The sequence below is a fragment of the Danio rerio genome, chromosome 6 (genome assembly GCF_052040795.2).
Source record: "Danio rerio strain M-AB ecotype USA chromosome 6, GRCz13ab, whole genome shotgun sequence".
NCBI classification, from domain to species: Eukaryota; Metazoa; Chordata; class Actinopteri; order Cypriniformes; family Danionidae; genus Danio; species Danio rerio.
This window is the reverse complement of record NC_141026.1, coordinates 55400884-55423363: the sequence shown is the minus strand read 5'-3', so window position 1 is coordinate 55423363 and position 22480 is coordinate 55400884. Positions and strand designations below refer to the sequence as shown.

General features: G+C 38.1%; 1 protein-coding gene across 2 annotated transcripts in view; it reads left to right on the top strand.

Moving 5' to 3' along the window:
* mst1 (macrophage stimulating 1) overlaps positions 1-20850 on the top strand; it is a 32669-nt gene extending 11819 nt beyond the window's left edge. For both annotated transcript variants that reach the window (NM_152980.1, XM_087254921.1), the window contains 11 exon segments: positions 2061-2232; positions 3269-3399; positions 5414-5516; positions 5599-5735; positions 8676-8708; positions 8795-8906; positions 9918-9995; positions 10865-11011; positions 11102-11208; positions 17703-17842; positions 20431-20850. In NM_152980.1, coding sequence (NP_694512.1) covers positions 2061-2232; positions 3269-3399; positions 5414-5516; positions 5599-5735; positions 8676-8708; positions 8795-8906; positions 9918-9995; positions 10865-11011; positions 11102-11208; positions 17703-17842; positions 20431-20592 — 1322 coding nt within the window. In that variant the 3' untranslated portion in view covers positions 20593-20850.
* Positions 20851-22480: the final 1630 nt, after the last annotated feature.

Here is a 22480-nt window from a genome sequence, read left to right as displayed (position 1 = left end):
GGCGGGGCTTGCTTTTGTACATGGGGATTTGATTGGATGATTGGTTTTCTGTTGGTGGATTTAATTTGAGTGACAGGTTGATTCCGCCCTTACACCAGTAAACACCAATCGAAGAAAAAAAACAAAAAAGTTGGGCGGGGCTTGATTATGTCCATCAGGAATTGATTGGATGATTGTGGTTTACTGTTGGCGGATCTTAACTGAATGACAGGTTGATCCCGCCTCCACATCTCTAAACACCTATCAGAGAAGAGCATAACAAATGTTGGGCAAGGCTTGATTCTTTAAATGATGAATTGATTGGATGATTGTGGTTTACTTTTGGTGAAATTCATGAGAGTAATAAGTTGATCCCGCCCTTACATCTGTGAATACCTATCAGAGAATGATATGTTGGGAGGGGCTTGATTATGTCCATTAGGAATTGATTGGATAATTGTGGTTTATTGTTTAAGGATCTAATTTGAGTGACAGGCATGTCCTGCTCTCGCATCTGTAAACAGCAGTCAGAGGAAAGAACAACAAATGTTGGGCGGGGCTTAATTATGTCTGTCTGAAGTTGATTGGATGATTGTGGTTTACTGTTGGCGGATCTAAAGTGAATGACAGGTTGATCCCGCCCTCACACCAGTGAACACCAATCAGCGAAAAGAGCAACAAATGTTGGGCGAGGCTTGATTTTGTCTACCGGGTATTGATTGGATGATTGTGGTTTACTGTTAATGGATTTCATTTGAGTGATAAGTTGGTCTCACCCTCACACCAGTAAACACCAATCAGAGAAAAGAGCAACAACTGTTGGGCGGGGCTTGATTATGTCCATCAGGAATTTTTTGAATGATTGTGGTTTATTGTTTATGGATTTAAATTGAATGACAGGCTGGTCCCACCCTTAAATCTGTAACCAGAAAATAACCACATATGTTGGGCGGGGCTTGCTTTTGTACAATGAGGAGTTGATTGGATGATTGGTTTCTGTTGATGGATTTCATTTGAGTGACAGGTTGATTCGCCCTTACACCAGTAAACACCAATCAGAAAAAAAAACACAAATGTTGGGCGGTGCTTGATTATGTCCATCAGAAATTGATTGGATTATTGTGATTTACTGTTGGTGGATCATAAGTGAATGACAGGTTGATCCCGCCCTCACACCTTTTAACAACACCAATTAGAAAAGAGCACAAAAAACTTGGGCTAGGCTTGATTATGTCCATCAGGAATTGATTATATGATTGTGTTTTACTGTTGGTGGGTCTTAAGTAAGTGACAGATTGATCCCACCCCCACATCTCTAAACACCTACCAGAGAAGAGCAAAACAAATGTTGGGCGGGTCTTGATTTTGTGCATGGTGAATTAATTGGATGATTGTGGTTTACTTTTGGTGAAATTCATAATGGTATTTTCATCTGTAAATACCAATCAGAGAAAAGGACAACAAATGTTGGGCAGGGCTTGGTTATGTCCATCAGGAATTGATTGGATAATTGTGGTTTATTGTTAATCTATTTAATTTGAGTGATGGGCTGGTCCCACCTTCACACCAGTAAACACCAATCAGAGAAAAGAACAACCAATGTTGAGCGGGGCTTGATGATGTCTATCAGAAATTGATTGGATAGTTGTGGTTTACTGTTTGATGGAAATATTAAGTGTGACCGTTTGATCCTGCCCTCACACCAGTAAACACCAATCAGAGAAAAGAACAACAAATGTTGGGCGGGGCTTGATGATGTCCTTTAGAAATTGATTGGATGTTTGTGCTTTTCTAATGGTGTATTTTATTTGAGTGACAGGTTGGTCCCGTCCTTAAACCAGTAAACACCAAACAGAGAAAAGAACAACAAATTTTGGGTGGGGCTTGATTATTTCCATGAGAAATTGGTTGGATGATTGAGGTTTACTGTAAGTGATTTTATTTGAGTGACAGTTTGATCCAGCCCTCACACCAGTAAACACCAAAATATTTATAATAAATACTGCATATAAAATTCCTTGAAGAATTGTGGATTGTCAATTTGGCTTTTTTTATAAGAAACTCTTATTTGTGTCCTGCAGCTGAATTTCCCAAGCGTCGTCTTCGCTCCAGCTACACCACTAACTGCTTTCGGGGGCGAGGCGAGGATTACAGGGGCAAAGTCAACGAAACAACCTCTGGAATCCCTTGTCAGCGTTGGGATGCCCAGAAACCTCACGAACACCCATTTTTCCCTAAAACCTACGAGTGCAAGTGAGTGCAAGTGAATGTGTTTTGAAAATTTTGTGTGAATGTGCAAGACTTATGATTTATTTACTTGCCATAAAAAGCAGCAATGTGATTCTCTAAGTAAAATCTCCAGTAATGTTCTTTTATAGGGACAGTGATTTTTAACATTTACCGATTGACCAATAAACAGACTTCTTGTGTGTTTTGAGTATGTTAATCGATTGCATGTGATTTTGCTGAACCATCTGTTAACGTAAAATCAGCCTATTATAAAACAAATTCATGCAGTGGAAAAACTACATTACCCATGAGGCTCTGCCGAAAACTCCACCTATCGAAGAGTCACAGTGTGTTAACCAAAAACTCTTAAACTTTCCAAATATTTTAATATTTATAAAAAGCTAAAATATAGTATGTCTGATACAATTAAAAACGTATATTTTTATAGCTATTTCTTAATCATTTTGTTTATTTGTTTGTGTTATTCAGAACGCTTGTTAAGTTATCCGTTTTGTATCTTTTTGTCTGATCTTCATATATTCTGGCATCAAATCAAATTGTTTTGTAAAGTGTGATACACCTCATAGCTGATTGGTCCAATAGTATCTGGATGCAGCCTTTATGATGCAAGCTGAGATTGCATCACTCAGCGATGCAATGTCAGACACAATGCACTGAATGGAGTGAGTGACGTCACTGCGACGGTTAGGGTTAGGGGTAAGTGAACGCATTAAAAAGCATTGGATGCAGCTCAGATTGCACTGCAATCTGCATCCAGACCCCTCTCAATTGGTTTGGTTTATGGCTTATAACATTTGAACAACGACTTCACCAAACATCCCTATCTGAAAATTACTTAACAAATGGTCCCTATATATGCACTCCATAAGCAAACTAGAATAACAACAACATGCGGTAAATGGTAATGCTATTAGTCACATGATTATGACAATACAAAAGAATATGAAAGCAACTTTTAATTTGCACTATAATGCAGAATATAATGTACATAAAGGTCATATAAATGAGTTAACAGTGACCTTGTGTCTTTATTTATTAGGGGTTTAGAGGAGAACTACTGTCGTAACCCGGACGGCTCTGAAGCACCGTGGTGTTTTACGTCTCTGCCGGAGATGCGGACGGCGCTCTGCCTGCAGATCAAACGCTGCGCTGATGACATCGAGGCTGAAGGTAAAACTGCACCCGCTAGTGGAGAACAGCAGCAACTACACCTTCAGTTTTACACACGTATGAATACTGACACTGGGCTTTTACTTTGTAGAGAGAGAAATCACTTCATATATTTTTGTTCAATTCACCTTTATTTCTATAGCACTTTTACAATGTAGATTGTGTCAAAGCAGCTTCACATAAAAGATTATAGTGAATTGAAACAGTGTCGGTTCAGTTTTCAGAGTTTAAGTTCAGTTCAGATCAGTGTGGTTTAATATTCACTAAGAGTCCAAACACTGACGATTAATCCATCGATGCGTAGCTCCACAAGTCCTGAACCATGCAAGCCAGTGGCGACAGCGGCAAGGAAAAAACTTCACCAATTGGTGAAAGTGATGGGAAAAACCTTGAGAGAAACCAGGCTCAATTGGGCACAATCATTTCTCCTATGGCCAAACGTCCTGTGCAGAGCTGCAGTCTAGGCGGCAGAGGCTGGAGAACGCTGGATGTCAGCGAAGACTTGTCTGTCTCTGGGGTCTCACTGGAATCAGATGCATACTCTCCATTCCTAAATGACCACCACAGCAGCTGCTCAGGATACGGCCTGGTCCAGGATTATGGAAACCTGGGGATCATCACTTCACAGGTCTTGGATCGCATCAGTGGCGCTGCATAGTCTCTGGGGGCCTTGGGATGAGTATTCCCAGGTAGAAATAGAGAATAAAGAGAATAATTAGCGTAGCTGCTGTTCATAGTGTATATAAATGAGATGCGTGGAGCACATTCATGCATCATACCGCTATGTGATGCATTGAGTGAATGCTTCAATAGTATCTGGATGCAGCCTTTATGATGCAAGCTGAGATTGCATCACTCTGCGATGCAATGTCAGGCACAATGCACTCAATGGAGTGAGCGACGTCACTGTGACGGGTAGGGTTAGGGGTGGGGTTAGGTGAGCGCATTAAAAAGCAAGGGATGCAGCTCAGATTGCACTGCACCAGGTCTGCATCCAGACCCCTCTTGAATGCTTTACTAAAAAGATTTAATCTAGTTTTGAACTGAGAGGGTGTGTCTGAGCCGCAGACATTATCAGGCAGGCTATATACTAGTTTGCAAACTGTAAGGTTTGGTCAGTCCACCAAGATTTTGCTAATTAAATAAAAAATGCTTTTAAAATTTAATTTCATCAAATAATATGGTTTCTATAATATATGAAACAGAAATTCTCATTGTTTTGAGTTTTAGTTATAATTTTGTGTTATATATATTAATGCAAATATTTATTTCGTATTGTTATATTATACATCTATAAATAATAATCAAATATTCACATATTTTATATGTATATGTTCAGCATTATGTATACAGTTGAAGTCAGAATTAATAACCCCCCTCTGAATTTTTTTTTTTTTTTTAAATATTTCCCAAATGATGTTTAACAGAGCAAGGAAATTTTCACAGTATATCTGATAATATTTTTTCTTCTGGAGAAAGGCTTATTTGTTTTATTTTGCCTAGAATAAAAGCAGTTTTAATTTTTTTAAAAACCATTTTAAAGTCAAAAATATTAGCCCTTTGAGCTCTATTTTTTTAATAGTCTACAGAACAAACTATGATGTTTAGATCATAATGTTTAACTAATGTGTTAAAAAAAATCTTCTTTCCGTCACACAGAAATTAGGGGAAAAAATAAACAGGGTGGCGAACAATTCTGAGTTCAACTGTATATATACTATTGTGAAAACATGTTTTTTAGGATTTTATGCAAAAACTAAAATCTTGTATATAACAACATTTACATTTTTCATTTGTAAGGAATTGCAGGTCAGATGTCAATGCCAAAACAAATAATGCATTTTACTGAAACACATAATAAAATCAGTAAATGCAGAATTTACAATTGGTCTCTTAACTTCTTTGCTGACCTTTGATCAAATAAATGCATGGAATTTTTTTTCATGAACATAACAAATCTCCAAACATCTTTATCATTTTATAAATAACCAGGTTTGTGTCCTCCTTATTTTAGATTGCTATAATGAAATCGGCAAAAACTATCGAGGTGTGGTCCGCAAGACCCGGAAAGGAATCCTCTGCCAGAAATGGAGCATCAACACACCTCACAAAACCAAGTAAGACTGACGGATGGAAAATAATTATATAGGTACTCCAAAATCAACTGAACTGACACATTTAGCCTATTCATATTTGAAGGATAAACCCCAAAACACACCCAGAAGCAAACCTTACGGACAACTACTGCAGGAATCCAGACGGAGATCATCACGGCCCCTGGTGCTACACCTCTGACCCCAAGACTGAGTTTGACTACTGCGCCATCAAGCAGTGCGGTGAGGAGCAAATACATGATCTCAATCACTCCATTATTAACTATATATTAATAGTAATTATAATAATACATTGATTGTAATATACTCACTCACCTAATCACTTTCCTTAGGCTTAGTTCCTGCTTTATTAGGGGTCACCACAGCAGAATTACCTGTCATTATAGTTTATTAGTATTAAATGAATGTATTATAACTATTATTAAATTTATTATATTGAATAATAATACTACACTGTAAAAAGCAATACGTTGACTTTACTTAAAAAGAAGACTTTTAATTCATTCCTTTGCCTTATAATTAAGTAATTATAATGTACATAAAGTAATGTGCAAAATTATAAAAATTAAGTTAAGTCAACTAAGATGTTACAAAGGGTTTGCTCACTTATTTAAAGTAAACCAACTAAACACTTTTTACAGTGTATGTTAAAAATAAATGATTCTATATTTACATTTAATTTGTAAATATTTAATTTTGTAAATTGTATTTATGTAAATGTATTTATGTTATATACACATTTAAATGTGCTATATGTTCATTAATGATCAATTAACAATAAATTACTAATAGTGATTAATTACTATTATATTCATCAATGTATGCAAATGTTATTATTCTTAATGAAACAATGTTTGTGTATGTATGTGTGTGTGTGTGTGTGTGTGTGTGTGTGTGTGTGTGTGTACATATATATATATGTATATATATGTGTTTATATATATATGAATAACAATGGTCACTATAAGTCCATCAAGCCAAAATTAGGCTAAAAAAACAAAACAAACCCATCAAACCTATCAGAGAGATAGCAAAGACATCAGGCATGGCCAAAACAACTGTTTGGAACTTTCTTAAAAAGAAAGAACGCACCAGTGAGCTCAGCAACACCAAAAGATCCGGAAGACCACAGAAAACAACTGTGGTGGACTAACAGAATTATTTCCCTGGTGAAGAAAACACCCTTCACAACAGTTGGATAGATCTCTTCAGGAGGTAGGTGTATGTGTCAGAGTCAACAATCAAGAGAAGACTAAACCAGAGTGAATACAGGAAGCGCCGTCCAATGAGTTCCGAAGCATTTGGCTGAATATGAGAAGAAAATATTGCCTGAAACGCTTCAGAATTCATCCTGCTGCTTTTGACAGCAGTCAAAAATCTGTCTTCCCATCACTCTGGTACAAGTTGATCAAGATCTCATCTGTCCTTAGGACGTTGTTCCTGCACTGTGAGGGCTTTTTTAGAACTCTAATCTGAAAACAACTGTGGTGGACTAAGAATTATTTCCCTGGTGAAGATAACACCCTTCACAACAGTTGGCCAGATCAAGAACACTCTCCAGGAGGTAGGTGTATGTGTCAAAGTCAACAATCAAGAGAAGACAGAGGGTTCACCACAAGATGTAAACCATTGGTGAGCCTCAAAAACAAGAAGACCAGATTAGAGTTCTAAGAAAGCCCTCACAGTGCTGGAACAACATCCTAAGGACAGATGAGATCTTGATCAACTTGTACCAGAGTGATGGGAAGAGAAGACTATGGAGAAGGAAAGGAACTGCTCATGATCCAAAGCAATAAAGCATGGTGATAGTAGTGACATGACAGGGGCACAATATGTACAATATGGTTGTCAATGGAACTTATTGGTATTTATTGATGATATGACTGCTAACAAAAGCAGCAGGATGAATTCTGAAGTGTTTCAGGCAATATTTTCTTCTCAAACTCAGCCAAATGCTTCAGAACTCATTGGACGGCGCTTCATAGTGCAGATGGAGAATGACCCAAAGCATACTGCAATTGCAACCAAAGAGTTTTTGAAGAGAAAGAAGTGGAATGTTATGCAATGGCCAAGTCAATCACCGGATCTGAATCCGATTGAGCATGCATTTCACTTGCTAAAGACAAAACTGAAGGGAAAATGCCCCAAGAGCAAGCAGGAACTGAAGACAGTAGAGGCCTGGCAGAACACCACCAGGAATGACATCCAGCTTCTGGTGATGTCTATGCGTTTCAGACTTCAGGCTGTAATTGACTGCAAAGGATTTGCAACTGAGTATTAAAAAGTGAAAGTTGGATTTATGATTATTATTCTGTCCAATTACTTTTTAAGTGGAAGGCACATATGCAAACGGTTGTAGTTCCTACAGTGTTCACCTGATTTGGATGTAAATACCCTCAAATTAAACCACATCTTGTTCGTTTCATTTCAAATCCATTGTGATGGTGTATTGAGCCAAAAATGTTAGAACTGTGTCGATGTCCAAATATTTATGGACCTAGCTGTGTGTGTATATAAATATATACACGTAGACATATATGCGTGTTTAAATTAATTATAATAGTTAATAGTGTTATTTTAAATTTAAATTCAGCTAATTATAATAGCAGATTACTATTAGTAAGTTATCCAATTTAACTTATTAGGTTATACTCTCTCTATACATAGTTAATAATAATTAATAATAAATATTGCAATTTATAGTTTATTATAATTTCTATTATTAATGAGACTGTGACGAGGCAGTGGCCCGGTAGGTAGTGCTGTCGCCTCACAGCAAGAAGGTCGCTGGGTCGAGCCTCGGCTCAGTTGGCGTTTCTGTGAGGAGTTTGCATGTTCTCCCTGCCTTCGCGTGGGTTTCCTCTGGGTGCTCCGGTTTCCCCCACAGTCCAAAGACATGCGGTACAGGTGAATTGGGTAGGCTAAATTGTCCGTAGTAAATGAGTGTGTGTGTGAATGTGTGTGTGGATGTTTCCCAGAGATGGGTTGCGGCTGGAAGGGCATCCGCTACGTAAAAACTTGCTGGATAAGTTGGCGGTTCATTCCACTGTGGTGACCCCGGATTAATAAAGGGACTAAACCGACAAGAAAATGAATGAATAATGAGACCGTTTTTATTAACTATAGTATTAATTCTATTTTCTGTTTGTTATGTTGTAACAGCTGGAGAGAAAGTGCCAATCATCGGTCCAACAAGTAAGTCAAACACACGACACACAGCGAGAAGTGCAGACTCTGATGTGTGTGAATCTAATGTAAACCCTGTCCACTGTGTGTAAAAGCCGAGGTTGAGTTTAATGAGTGCGGAAAGCGTGAAGACCGGCTGAGGTCCAGGTTAAGAATCGTGGGCGGCACACCTGGAAACTCCCCCTGGACCGTCAGCCTCAGAGATCGGTCAGTACTGCTGCTTTTATGTCCATCACAATATAAATAGTTAGGATTAGGGTTAGTTCACACGAAAATGTAAACTCTGTTATTTATTATTCACCCTCATGTCATCATAAGGAAAGACTTTAGAATACACAAGACATGTCTTTGATAGTACATATTCTCAATACATGAAGTTGTCTGGGGTTTGTAATGACATGAGGGTAATGAGTAATTAATACAACACAGGCTCATTCTGAAAACATAGTCCTGTGGAAGTTTCTGGAGACTGTGAAATATGTAGCCGGAGGTACGTATGGCTGTATTTAATTTTTTAAGCGAACACTACGGGGCAGTATGACGCCGTTCCTTTTCGCGCTTACCGGCTGACCACTTACCTCCGTGTGGAGGGCTTTCCCGCCGCAACCAGTTTGTCCAGTTAGCTAGAACTTGAGACGCAGAGAGGAGCTGACCACAACGACAGGGAAGATCGGTTCCAGAAATCAGGTAAGAAAAAAACAGAATCCAAAAAACAAAAATGAACAAGTTCATAACTGGGTGAGAATGTGGTAAAATCCGAAAATGTGGTAAAAATCAGACGAGGGCTTTTCTTTTTCTGGATGGTTTTTGTAAATTGTTTGTTGGGTTTAGGGAAGTAAGCTGATGGGTGGGTCAATCGGTAAAATTGGTTGGGTTTAGGGAAGTAGGAGGGTGGGTCAGTCGATTGGCCGGTCGCCCAGTCAATCATTCAGCCAGTCAGACAGACAGTCATTCAACAGCGGCCTCTGGTGAGTTAACGTGAGAACAGCGCCGGCGCAAACAACACTCGCGAGAGACGTTTGAGATACAAAAAAGCGAACATAGCGGCCTCTCATGGATTTGCGAAAACAAAGACTTCAAAAATACGTACCTCCCTGGACGTATTTCGCGGTCTCCAGAAACGTCCAGGGGACCACGTTTTCAGAATGAGCCTGGGTTCAACTAATCCGTAAACATTCTGGAGGAAAAGCTGAACTGCAGAATGTTTGTGTTTTTCAGGAAAGGGAATCACTTCTGTGGAGGCTCTCTGGTCAGTTCTGAATGGGTCATCAGCACTAAACAGTGCTTCTCATCCTGGTAACTCAAACTTCTGCTGCTATTAATTCTCAGACTCGGACTGGATGTTGTATTATGTGTTTTATTTAAGGATTCATGACAGGGATTTTTAAAATTATTTTAATATGTTCCTTGTACTTATACTGGTATAAACATTTGAAGATATTTCAATTATTAGTCATATCACCATCATATCACCCTGTAGCCCAAGACCAGTTAAGGCTGATTTATACTTTTGTGTCGAGTGATTGGCATTCGACCTACAGCGCCTGCATGCTGTTTGTGTTGCTCTGCACTTTGTGCCACTCTGCGTCGAGTTTCTTTGTGGGTTTTTGTTTTTTCCTGAACGCTACCTTAATGTACAAGTAGGTAAAACTCTCTCATTCCCAGGCGGGAACGGGCGGACAAGCAACAACTTTAATCATAAGGTAAACACAAAACAAAAGTTTCAATCTTGAGCTCCATAACGGGACTCAACATTTGTAAGCACTCGCTCCATCAGGCTCTCCGCACCGCCCACACTCGTCACAGCTACCCAAGCCGACCATAGGTGTTAGCCATGGCAAGGGCTATGCAACTGCGCACAGGCTGTGCCACAGCATACTAGTGCATTTGACGCAAAAGTATAAATCAGCATTAATTCACTAATTTTTAAGAGGGCAAATAATATTGACCTCAGCAGTTTTTAATTTTATTTATTCCAGCCAAACTAAAAGAAGTGAGGCTTTCTCAAGAAGAACATTATAATAGGAAATACTGAGAAAAATGTCCTTGCTCTCTTAAACAACATTTAAAAAAGGATTCAAATGTCACATGATACATACAGCCTTCAACTGTTTATCAAATGATCAAGCCCACTTTAAAAGTGTGTGTGTGTCTTTGTTATGCAGTTATGTGGACCTGACGGGATACACCGCTATGATGGGCACCTTGTTTCGTGACCCAAAAGAGGGAGAACCAGACCTACAGAGGATTTCTCTCACCAAAATCGTCTGCGGCCCTTCTGAATCCCACCTGGTCATGCTGCAGCTGGAGACGTACCTCAGTTTACTTCATTTACGCATGGCAGGTTTTCTGGAAAGTTTCTTTGTGCCCTGATGGACCTGTGTGTTGCTCTCGTCCTGCAGTCCTGCTCAGTTTAATGAGCGCGTGTCCCAGATCTGCCTTCCTCCCGAGCGCTACATCGTTCCTGATGGGACCATCTGTGAAATTGCTGGATGGGGAGAAACTAAAGGTGAAACTTCTCACAACACCATTCACTTGAGGACAGTAGGATTTTGAGAAATGTATCATTATTTATTTATATCATGAAAAACAAGACTATTTTGCTTGCCCCATTGGCAGATTATTTTGCTTGTCTCAAGGAAAAACTAACTTCATTTTGACACATTATTTCTGAAAACAAAACAATATTTCTTGCTTGTCTAGATAATGCTTCTTGATTTAGGCCATGTCTACACTAATCCGGATAAATATGAGAACGAAGTTTTCCTCTAAAAACGCTTCACGTCCACACTGTCGTTTCTATTCGTTTTCCAAAACTCTGTCATCCACACTGAAACGACTACCAATGCTTTCAACCTGTACTGCGCATGCGTGAAACGTAAGACGCTTCGTCACGCGTCATTTCCGGCTGACGTTTCTTTTCTTTCCGGCTCTTTAAAACGTTGCGGCAAAATGTCAAGGAAAAGCACAGAGTTTTTTTAAATGGACTGACAATGAAGTAGAGTTGCTGCTTCGAGTAACACATGAATACAAAGTTGCAAAAGAGAGTGGAAATGTAGACTGGGAGACGTGCCAAAACAAATACGCCGATATACTGGACCGCTTTAAAGAACAGTATCCTGCTGATGACGTTGCTTACCCTCACAGTAAGGACGACATCACTAAAATCATAATCACAACAAAAATAAAGTAAACGAATTAGTAACATGACTGAGTGTCACATGACAAAAAACGCGTCATCGTTTTCGAAAGACTCCGTTTTCACAGTCTACACTACGACACGAAAAAGTCGTTTTCAAATTTATCCACTTTGGAGAGCGTTTTCACAAAGATACATTTTTGTTTCCTAAAAACGCGTCTTAGTGTGGATGGAAGGGCAAAACGGAGACAAAAATATGCGTTTTCAAATGAAAACGCATTAGTGTGGACATGGCCTTAGATATCTGGACTAGACACGGGATCGGCCAAGATGGCGGAGAGATAGGAGGTGTTGCTGAAGTCTCGTCAGGAAAACTTGAGGTTGGAGCATAAAACAACCAGTAACGCACAAATTAATACTTATGGATAAACATATATTTAAGACTGTTATTTAAGACGTTACTTCGAGTTGAGTTTATGGGCAGAAGAAAAAACAAGCAAGCACAAGTTGCTCACGTGTCATCTAAGTCAAGGATGGATCCTGATCAAAGCGAATGTACCCTGAAGCCTGCACTTTCGGAGGATGAACAAGACTTAGCGACAGGGGAAAAGTCAACGAACGAATGGTTTAACGTTCGGCCCAAAATGAGCGATGTCCTGGCAACTCCGTTGCCCGACACCCCAATAAAACCCAGCTCAAAAAAGTCAAAACGTGAAGGCATGGATAGTGACAACACATCCGCTGCAATTTTGGCCGCCATTCAAGATCTTGCTGGTAAATATGATAAGATGTTCGAAAAGATTGCGTCAATTGACCAAACAACTGCCGTTACTGCAAAACAGATTGAAAACTTGTCCTCGACCGTGCATCAGCTTGTAGCCGAAGTGTCCACTCACAAGGAAGCCCTTCAGGTTGTGAACACGGAGATTCTCGAGCTAAAACAGGTGAACGCAACTTTAAAAGAAGAAGTGGGAGTGTGCAAACGGTACAGTTGGAGGTGGACACTGAAACTACACGGGGTACAAGAGAAACCGGGAGAGGATGTTCGTAGTGTTGTGATCAATATCCTGAGCAAGGTGGTACCTGGTATCAGTGACAGAATGGATGATGCAGTGGATATCGCCCATCGTCTCGGCCCGCAGAGAAAAGATGGTTCGTGGAGATCCATAATTATTTTGTTTGCTCTTCGACGCTTCCGAGACATTGTGTGGCAGTCAGCTAGAGGATGTACTTTTCTGCGCGATAACAAGCTGCGATTCACAGAGGCATTGTGTCCAGATGACAGAGTGGCAAGAGAGAAACTTTGGCCCTTGATCAAGAAGGCCAGAGAAGATGGAAAGAAGGCTTCCTTTCGCGGATCTTTTGCTTTAATTGACGGAAAGAGATATGACTATGCCGATGTTAAGTAGGCAAATAACACGGGTAATTCTGCGTTTTTCCCCGCGGTCAGGTCGGAGTTAAACGATATTTAGCCAGATATTTATCTGGTTCATATTTAGCCAGAGTTTGATTTTTCAAAGGATTTAATTCCTAATTTATGTTAAATGCTTGCTGTGACTGGTATGCCAAGATAAAAAAAAAAAAACGTTAATTTACCTATATTTAAATTCTGACATTTTTCTTGGCTCTGTCTAGAATATCCTTATAAAGAGTTATATAAAGATCTTTAATTTTGTTATATTTAAAAAGATGTTTTCTTTTGTCCTAAAGAATTGTCATAGAGGTTATTTTGTTTATTCTATGACTTAGTTGGTTGTTGTTCCTCCCTTCGAGGTAAGGTTTCTACAGTTTCTTCAGTCGTTGGTTTATACATTTATTCTTTGTTTATTCGTTATGGACTTTAAATTTAATTCATTTTCTGTTATGTCTTTGAATGTTAGAGGAATGCGAGATATGGTAAAGAGGAAAGCAATTTTTTTATTTTGTAAAAGCTGCGAATCTGATTTAATATTTCTCCAAGAAACACATTCTTGTGAGTCTGATGTAAAATTCTGGAAGAATCAGTGGGGAAATTTAATTTATTCTAGCCATGGCTCCAATCACTCAGCTGGAGTTTCAATCCTTTTGCATAAATTTAAGGGGCAGATTCTTGAGACTGCAATATCTAACGAAGGTAGATGGATAATTATGGCACTAAAGCAGGATAATTCTATATTTGTTGTTTGTAATTTATATGGATATAATTCTTTTTCTGCTAACAAAACATTATTTTCTCATATTACTCAAAAAATTATTGAAATGCAAATTAAATACCCAGATTCTTTCCTAATTTTAGGCGGTGATTTTAATGAATGTTTGGATAACACATTGGACAGATTTCCTCCTAGAAGCAATGAAGCTCTTCATGTGAATTCTAATAACATCTTATCAATATGTTCATCTCTCTCTCTTACAGATCCTTGGCGCTTTTTTCACCCTGACACGCAAGACTTTACTTGGTCAAATAGTAATTTGTCTTTAAAATCTAGAATTGATTTCTTTTTATTATCTTCATCAGCCTTACAATTTGTTAAAGATGTAAATCACTCATTTGCACCCCTCACTGATCACAATCAAATAATATTGAAATTAGGTTGTTATAAGGAGAATCCAAAGTTACGTGGTTATTGGAAATTTAATAACTGTCTATTAAAAGATGACGTTTTCAATAACAATACAAAAGAGTTAATTAAGAATATATTGTTAGATAAAATGCTAATTGGGTACAAGAATAAATGGGAATTTTTTAAGTACAGAGTCAGACAGATAGCAATAAAAAGAAGTAAAGAACTGAAAAATTTAAAAAATAAAAAAATAACAGAACAGATTAATAGAATAAATACTTTACTAACAGGTAACTTGTCTGAAAAAGAGAAAATAGAATTAAAGGAATTGCATCTACAAATTAATCAAGCTTATCTAGATATTGCGAGAGGTGCATTTGTTAGGTCCAGGGCTAAATGGCTGGAGGAGGGAGAGGCGAACTCTAGCTATTTTTTTGCATTGGAAAAAAGGAACTGTAAGAGAAATTCTTTGACTTCTCTCAATATCAATGGTGTTAAATGCACTGATCCTAAATTAATATCTAACTTTGTTACAGATTTTTACCAAAACATTTACACTTCTGCTTTTGACAAACATTGTAGTGATCATTATGTAAATAAAATTAAAACTTGCGTTCCAGTTATTGATCCTGAGTTCAAAACCTTTTGTGATTCCAATTTGACCTTGGAGGAAATTCAAGTAGCTCTTTATTCCATGAAGAAAGGCAAATCCCCGGGCAATGATGGATTAACCGTCGAGTTTTATATGCACTTTTGGGAACTAATTAAAGACCCATTGCTTTCTATGTATGATGAATGCATTGATCTAAAGGACATGACAACGTCAATGAAACAAGGTGTTATCTGCCTTATTCCCAAACCAGACAAGGACACCAATTTAATAGATAATTGGCGTCCAATCACGCTTCTCACTGTTGATTACAAAATTTTAGCCTTAATTTTTGCTAACAGATTAAAAACGAAAATTAATCAGCTGGTTGCTGAGACACAGTCTGGATTTGTAAAAGGTAGACATATCAGTAATAATATAAGACTTGCTTTGGACCTTTTGGATTATGCTGACTTCATACATTCTAAAGCTATGATTCTTTTCCTTGACTTTTATAAAGCATTTGACACACTTGAACACGGATTTCTTTTGCAGACCTTAAAGTTATTTGGTTTTGGTGACTTTTTTGTCAATGCTATTGAAATGCTTTATAGTGATATTAGTAGCTCTGTTTTAATTAGCTTCAACACCTCTAAAAGATTTTCTATTAACCGCGGTGTGAGACAAGGTTGCCCTATCTCACCCTTTTTATTTATTTTAGTAACAGAATTGCTATCGCTAAATATTATATATGAACGTAACTTAGAAGGTATATCTATTTTTGATAGAGAAATTAAAATCTCCCAGTTAGCCGATGACACTGCCTTATTTTTAAAAGATAAATGTCAGTTGTCCAAGGCTATAAGTATAATTGAGGAATTTTCATGTGCTTCTGGATTGAAATTGAATATGTCCAAATGTGAAATTATGATGATTCATGAAACTAATGATTCCTCATTAAATGGTATTTTAGTAAAAGAGACTGTAAAGTATCTGGGTATTTATTTAACAAAAAATTTTGCCACTAGACAACAGCTTAACTTTTCTGGTAGACTTAAAAAAACTCATAGCATTTTTAATCTTTGGCTACAAAGAGACCTTTCCCTTTATGGGAGGGTTCTTTTGACTAAAGCAGAAGGTTTGTCTCGTTTGGTATACCCTTCACTTTCTCTCTCTGTTAATATCCCTACTGCTAAAGAAGTTAACAAAATATTTTTAAACTTTATTTGGAAAAATAAATCCCATAAACTTAAGAAAACAGTTCTAGCAAATAGTAGAAAAGAGGGCGGACTTGAAGTGATTGACTTTGAGGACATAGTAAACACTTTTAGAATAAATTGGATTAAAAGATGCTTAAAAGACCCCAACTCTATATGGTTTTTTATTCCAAACTCTATTTTCACAAAAATTGGAGGTCTTCCTTTTATTTTAAAATGTAATTATCTACCAAATAAATTGCCAATTGCACTGTCAAAATTTCACCAGCAGGTCCTTCTTTCCTGGAAATTGTGTTATTCCCACAATTTCTCACCACATAAATGCTTTTTATGGAACAACTCTGATATTAGAATTAGAAATAAATCTATTTTTCTATCTACATGGTTTAACCGAAATATAATTGGAATTCTCTCAATTTTTGATAAGTCCGGCAACTTTTTGTCTTATGAACAATTTATGTCTAATAATAATTTTCCATTACCTTTTAAAGAATTTAATGCTGTGCAAAAAGCAATTCCGTTAGGCCTAATTCAACTTATAAAATCTCATTTAATGTTTAATGAAAATGTTATTAAAGAACCAGAGCTGATTTTAAATGGAATGAGTCTATTTGACAACAAATGTAATAATAAATATATTCGACAAATTTTTCAAAATAAAAAATATAATGTTCCTAAAGGCAAATTTTACTGGGCATCCTTCCTTGACACAACAGACTGGAAAAAAGCCTGGCTATTACCTCATAAGTACTGCATTTCCAATAAAACAAAAGAGGTTCATTTCAAAATTCTTCATAAAATATACCCAGTAAACGGTACTTTGGCAAAGTATTTGGAGATTGACAGTTTATGCACATTTTGTAAGAGTGAAGACGAAACGCTGATTCACATATTTTTTCAATGTGAAAGTACAAAAAACTTTTGGAAAAACTTATATCTCCATATAGGTAACCACATTGCTTCTTCCAGACCCTTTCATCTTCAGGATGTCGTTTGTTATTATGGAGGTGGGGATGATGTATCAGAGAATTACATTATTGACTTTTTTATTTTGTATGGAAAATATTTTATACATAAACAAAAATTCTCCTGTTCGCAGCCTTCTTTTTCACATTATTTAATAGAAATTGATGTTTTTATTAAATCTCTTAGATTAGTTAATAATAAGAAAAGTGATAGATTTTTAGTTCTCTATGATAAATATTTTGGAAACAGCACGGATACATAAGTCCTCCTTTCCTCTTGCTGTATTTGTGTTATGTATATGTTTAATTTTATTTATTTATTTATTTTTTCTCCCTTTTGTTTCTTTTTTTATTTATTTTTTTAAAGTTTATATTGTTTATCCTGATCTGTTATTGTCATTGTGTTCTTTTGTGTAAATTGTTGAATTTTGTATGTTTGTTATTGAGGTCAATAAAAAAAAAAAAAAAAAATCTGGACTAGACACGTAAGAAAAGCATTTTTTTGCAGTGCTGCATGTTTCTGTCCTGTTGATCCTCTTCTCTGTCTCAGGAAAGGGAGATGAAACGGTGCTGAATGTGGCTCAGATGCCGGTGCTCAGCAATAAGGACTGTAACCAGTACTTCAAGGGCCGCGTGCGTGAGAATGAGATGTGCACCATGGCATTCCAGGCTGGAGTGGGAGCCTGTGAGGTATATAATGAGGAAGATGCTTTTGTGCTGCATTTTAACAGCAATTAAAGAGATAGTGCGCCCTAAAATGAACATTTACTCACCATTTACTCACAGTAGGTGATCTGCCAGAATGCTAGCATTAGCTTAATTGCTTAGAAATTTTACGACCCTCCCCTGCCGTCCAAAGCCTTGCCTCCTTAGGTCACGCACACTGTTTAGATATAACACTAGATCAAAACTCTATGGACACACGCTCTTCATCAAGCGTAGTTGTTGAGTTGTTGATTTTCTTTTGATCTTTTCCTTAGTGCTGACCACTGAGCCACCGTGCTGCCAGTTTTAAACTCATTTAGTTGAAAATTTGATTAAAAATTGTAATATTAAGAATTTTTGAATGAAAAACTTTAGATTGGAAATTAGATTTATTTTTTTTTAATTAAAGGTCACCCAGGGGCGAAGCAGTGGCGCAGTAGCTCAGATATATTCGCGCATAGGCAACAGAATAGAGAGGGCGGCGTCAGCGACACCTCCATCAGCACCCGCGTGTCCTCAGTTATATCCGCGCAAAGGGCGGCAGAATAGAGAGGGTGGCGTCCACGACACCTCCCTCCCTCAGCACCCGCACGTCCTCAGTTATATCCGCGCATAGGGCGGCAGAATAAAGGTCCGCAACACCTCACTTTATTTTCATAACCGTTCACTTTCGTTTTCACATTGGGGTTGAGGGCGGCGTGATTGTCCTCTGCCTAGAGCGGCAGTTCAGCTTGCTCCAGCCCTGTCTCACACCTTTAAAGGGCCATGAAACCCCCTCGTTTCAGCAGGGTGTTTTCACACCTCTACTTTGGAAAAAGTCAGAAAAGTGGGCGTGTCCACCTCTGTTTAGGGGGGAGTGTCGGAGGAAGAAAAGTGGGATGGTGTGGGAGTGTCCATTTGGGCACGCGCGAGTTTCAGAGTCAAAATTCACACACACAGTAGAAAGTAATGGTGTTTAACCTACATGGACATCTGTAGTCGAATTATTTGCCAGGGAATTCATTCATGCCCCTCGCGACAAACGCGATATTTGATTGGAGGAACTGCTCTAAGCGTGTATTTTTCATGCAATGTTTGATACCGCACGGAGAATGAGAGAGAAAAAAAACCCTCCGCATTTCCCGGAAACTTAGATGCACACGGCAGGTAGTGTCAGAAAGCCGCGTGTGTTATTCCGGTCACTAAATGCGGTAAAAACCCTACACGAGGTTAAAGTTTGGTTGTGGTGCTAACATGTTTACACTCGGTGCAATAGTTTGTTAGATACGAACAAACTAAATAAACAAAGAGCACTGGTCGCTCACTTACCAAATCTGCAGAGACAGGACAATCACCAGCAACTAGAGCCGCGTCTTTATGAAGAGAAGACTACAAGTGAATCCGGATCTCAGCGTTTGCAGATGAGAACAGCTCTCAGGTAAACAATAATCCTCCTTAGACACGCAAGTTATTGTTGTCGAGCGTCGTGTGCACTGTTAATCCACACGTGACTCTGAGCTCTCACAGAGAGAAAATGAAAACAAAACTTAACTGCAGCAAACTATAAAAGCAACACTTCACGCTTGTTTTGCCAACACAATGTGGCGTCTCTGCCGTCTAAACACTGTGACAGTAATGAATATTAATTAAGTTGAACAATAGAGCGCGCTGATTGGTTTGAACCAAGCCTTACTCATGCATTAATGCAACACACTGTAAGACGTAATAAGACACACTCTGGCACAGACGTCCAGTCTGCACGCTGGAATACACGCTATTATGTCATGGTCGTGACGCAGCTTCAAAAATTCGTTTCAAACCGGAAGTACGAATTTGCTTGAAATAACGCAAAAACAACCAATTTACACTTTTTAGTGAAATATAGGTGTCCTAATAGTGTTTTTAGCAGTGTGGGACGCATATACGACTGTCAACAGCTCAAAAAATGTGTTTTGGTGTTTCATGACCCTTTAAACACCACCATGTGTTCAGTGCATGTCGGCATTGACTCCTGAGGTGCAAGTCATTTATTAAATAAAGAAAAGATTCAGGAAGCTTCATCTACTGCAGTAAATTACGCTTTTACTTTTGATATTTGATGCCAGTTAATCAGGAAATGATGATTTTGTTCTTATTGACTCGTTGGATGGAAACGCTGCTTCATTCGCACCTCTTTTATGCGATTATTCTCGTTTTGTGCATCAATTTAAGTCACATTTTTAATTGAAACATTGCTAATAATTATTGGTTTCCACCTTTCTTCGAAATATCCTCTTTTGTGTTCAGCAAAAAAAAAAAAAACTTTTTTTTTTTGACAAATGAAGACAGAATGAGTAAATGATGACCGAAATTTCAGATTTGGGTGAACTATAAGGATTTTTGCAGAACAATTAATTTTAGTAAAACTGAGAATCACAGGTCTAGACATTGCTTAGTTTGCAACAAATGAAGCATTTCAGCTTTAAACGTTTCCTTTGTATGCGTTTGTGCAGCTGCACGTGTTTGAAGTTGTGCTTGTGCAGTAAATGTGAATGTGGATTGTGAAATGAGTAAGTGCAGGTGTGCAGAATAACGTTCTTCTCTTCGGCTCTCAGAGGGATTACGGAGGCCCGCTGGCCTGTCAGAACAGTGACTGCTGGGTCCTAGAGGGAGTCATTATTCCCATGCGCCGCTGTGGACACGCAGGACAACCCAACATCTTTATCCGCGTCTCGGTTTATGTGGACTGGATAAAGAAAGTCATGGAGATGACCTAACTAACAGAGAAATTCATCTGCTCATATATAAAGTAGACAGAATGTAATATACTTAAAACTTAATATACCTTTTTTTATGAATATACAAGCATTTTGTATCATTTAGGAGATTAATTGACTTAATATTCAAGTTTGCAGTTGTGAAACATATATATATAGGCTACATGTGCACATATATGTACACTAAAACTAACACCACAGGTCTGAGTTTTCTTGAATTTTGTAATATTTCTAATGTTAATAAAGTGTTAAAATGGCGTTTTTTTTACTTGTGTAATGTTTATTTAATATATTATCCAATATTATACAAATCCATCCTTATGAAAAATAATAGTAAATACTAGTGTTTTTAATCATACTTAGAGTTAAGTGTATCATACTGTAAACTCACCGGCCATTTTATTAGGTATACCTGTCCTACTGCTCGTTGGCGCAAATTTCTAATCAGCCATTCACATGGCAGCAACTCAACGCATTTAGACACGTAGACATGGTCAAGACGATCTGCTGCAGTTCAAACCGTGCATCAGAATGGGAAAGAAAGGGATTTAAATAACTTTGAATCTGGCATGGTTGTTGGTGCCAGACGGGCTGGTCTGAGTATTTCAGAAACTGCTGATCTACTGGGATTTTCACACGCAACCATCTCTAGGGTTTACAGAGAATGGTCTGAAAAAGAGAAAATATCCAGTGAGCGGCAAGGCTGTGGCTGCAAATGCTTTGTTGATATCAGAGGAGAATGGCCAGACTGGTTCCAGCTGATAGAAAGTAACTCGAATAATCACTCGTTACAACCGAGCTATGCAGAAGAGCATCTCTGAACACACAACACATCCAACCTTGAGGCAGATGAACAACAGCAGCAGAAGACCACCGGGTGCCACTCCTGTCAGCTAAGACCAGGAAACTGAGGCTACAATTCATACAGGCTCACCAAAACTGGACAAGAGACGATTGGAAAAACGTTGCCTGCTCTGATGAGTCTTGATTTCTTCTGAGAAATTTGGATGGTAGGGTCAGAATTTGGCGTCATCAACATGAAAGCATGAATGCATCCTACCTTGTATCAACAGTTTAGGCTGGTGGTGGTGGTGTAATGGTGTGGAAGATATTTTCTTGGCACCCTTGGCCTCATTAGTACTAAATGAGCATCATGTGAACGCCACAGCCTACCTGAGTATTGTTGCTGACCATGTCCATCCCTTTATGATCAAAGTGTACCCATCTTCTGATGGCTGTTTCCAGCAGGATAATGCACCATGTCATAAAGCGCGACAAATCTCAAACTGGTTACTTGAACATGACAATGAGTTCATTGTACTCAAATGGCCCCCACAGTCCAATAGAGCACCTTTGGGATGGGGTAGAACGGGAGATTGGCATCAGGGATGTGCAGCCGACAAATCTGCAGCAACTGCGTGATGCTATCATGTCAGTATGGACCAAATCGCTGAGGAATATTTCTAGTGTCTTTTTGAACCTATGCCATAAAGGATTAAGGCAGTTCTGAAGGCAAAAGGGGAGTCCAACCCGGTAATAGTAAGGTGTACCTAATAAAGTGGCCGGTGAGTATATATTATAGTAATTTTAACACTGTCACTGAATGCAGCAGCAAACTAGAATGAACTGCAATGAACTGGTAAACTGTAATAAATACTGTTGTATATTTTAGTTTTTACTACTGTAAACTGGTTTATTCTAGTAATATATTCTAGTTGTATATATCAGTAGGGTACTGCATAGTATATAATGCTTTTTGTTGCATTAACAATGTTATATAATCATAACCGACTAATTCCAAGTACTTTAGTGTAGTTTAAAAAATACTAGCATTTACTATGAAATACTATAGCATATTCTCATGTATTGACACACTTCTAATAGCCTA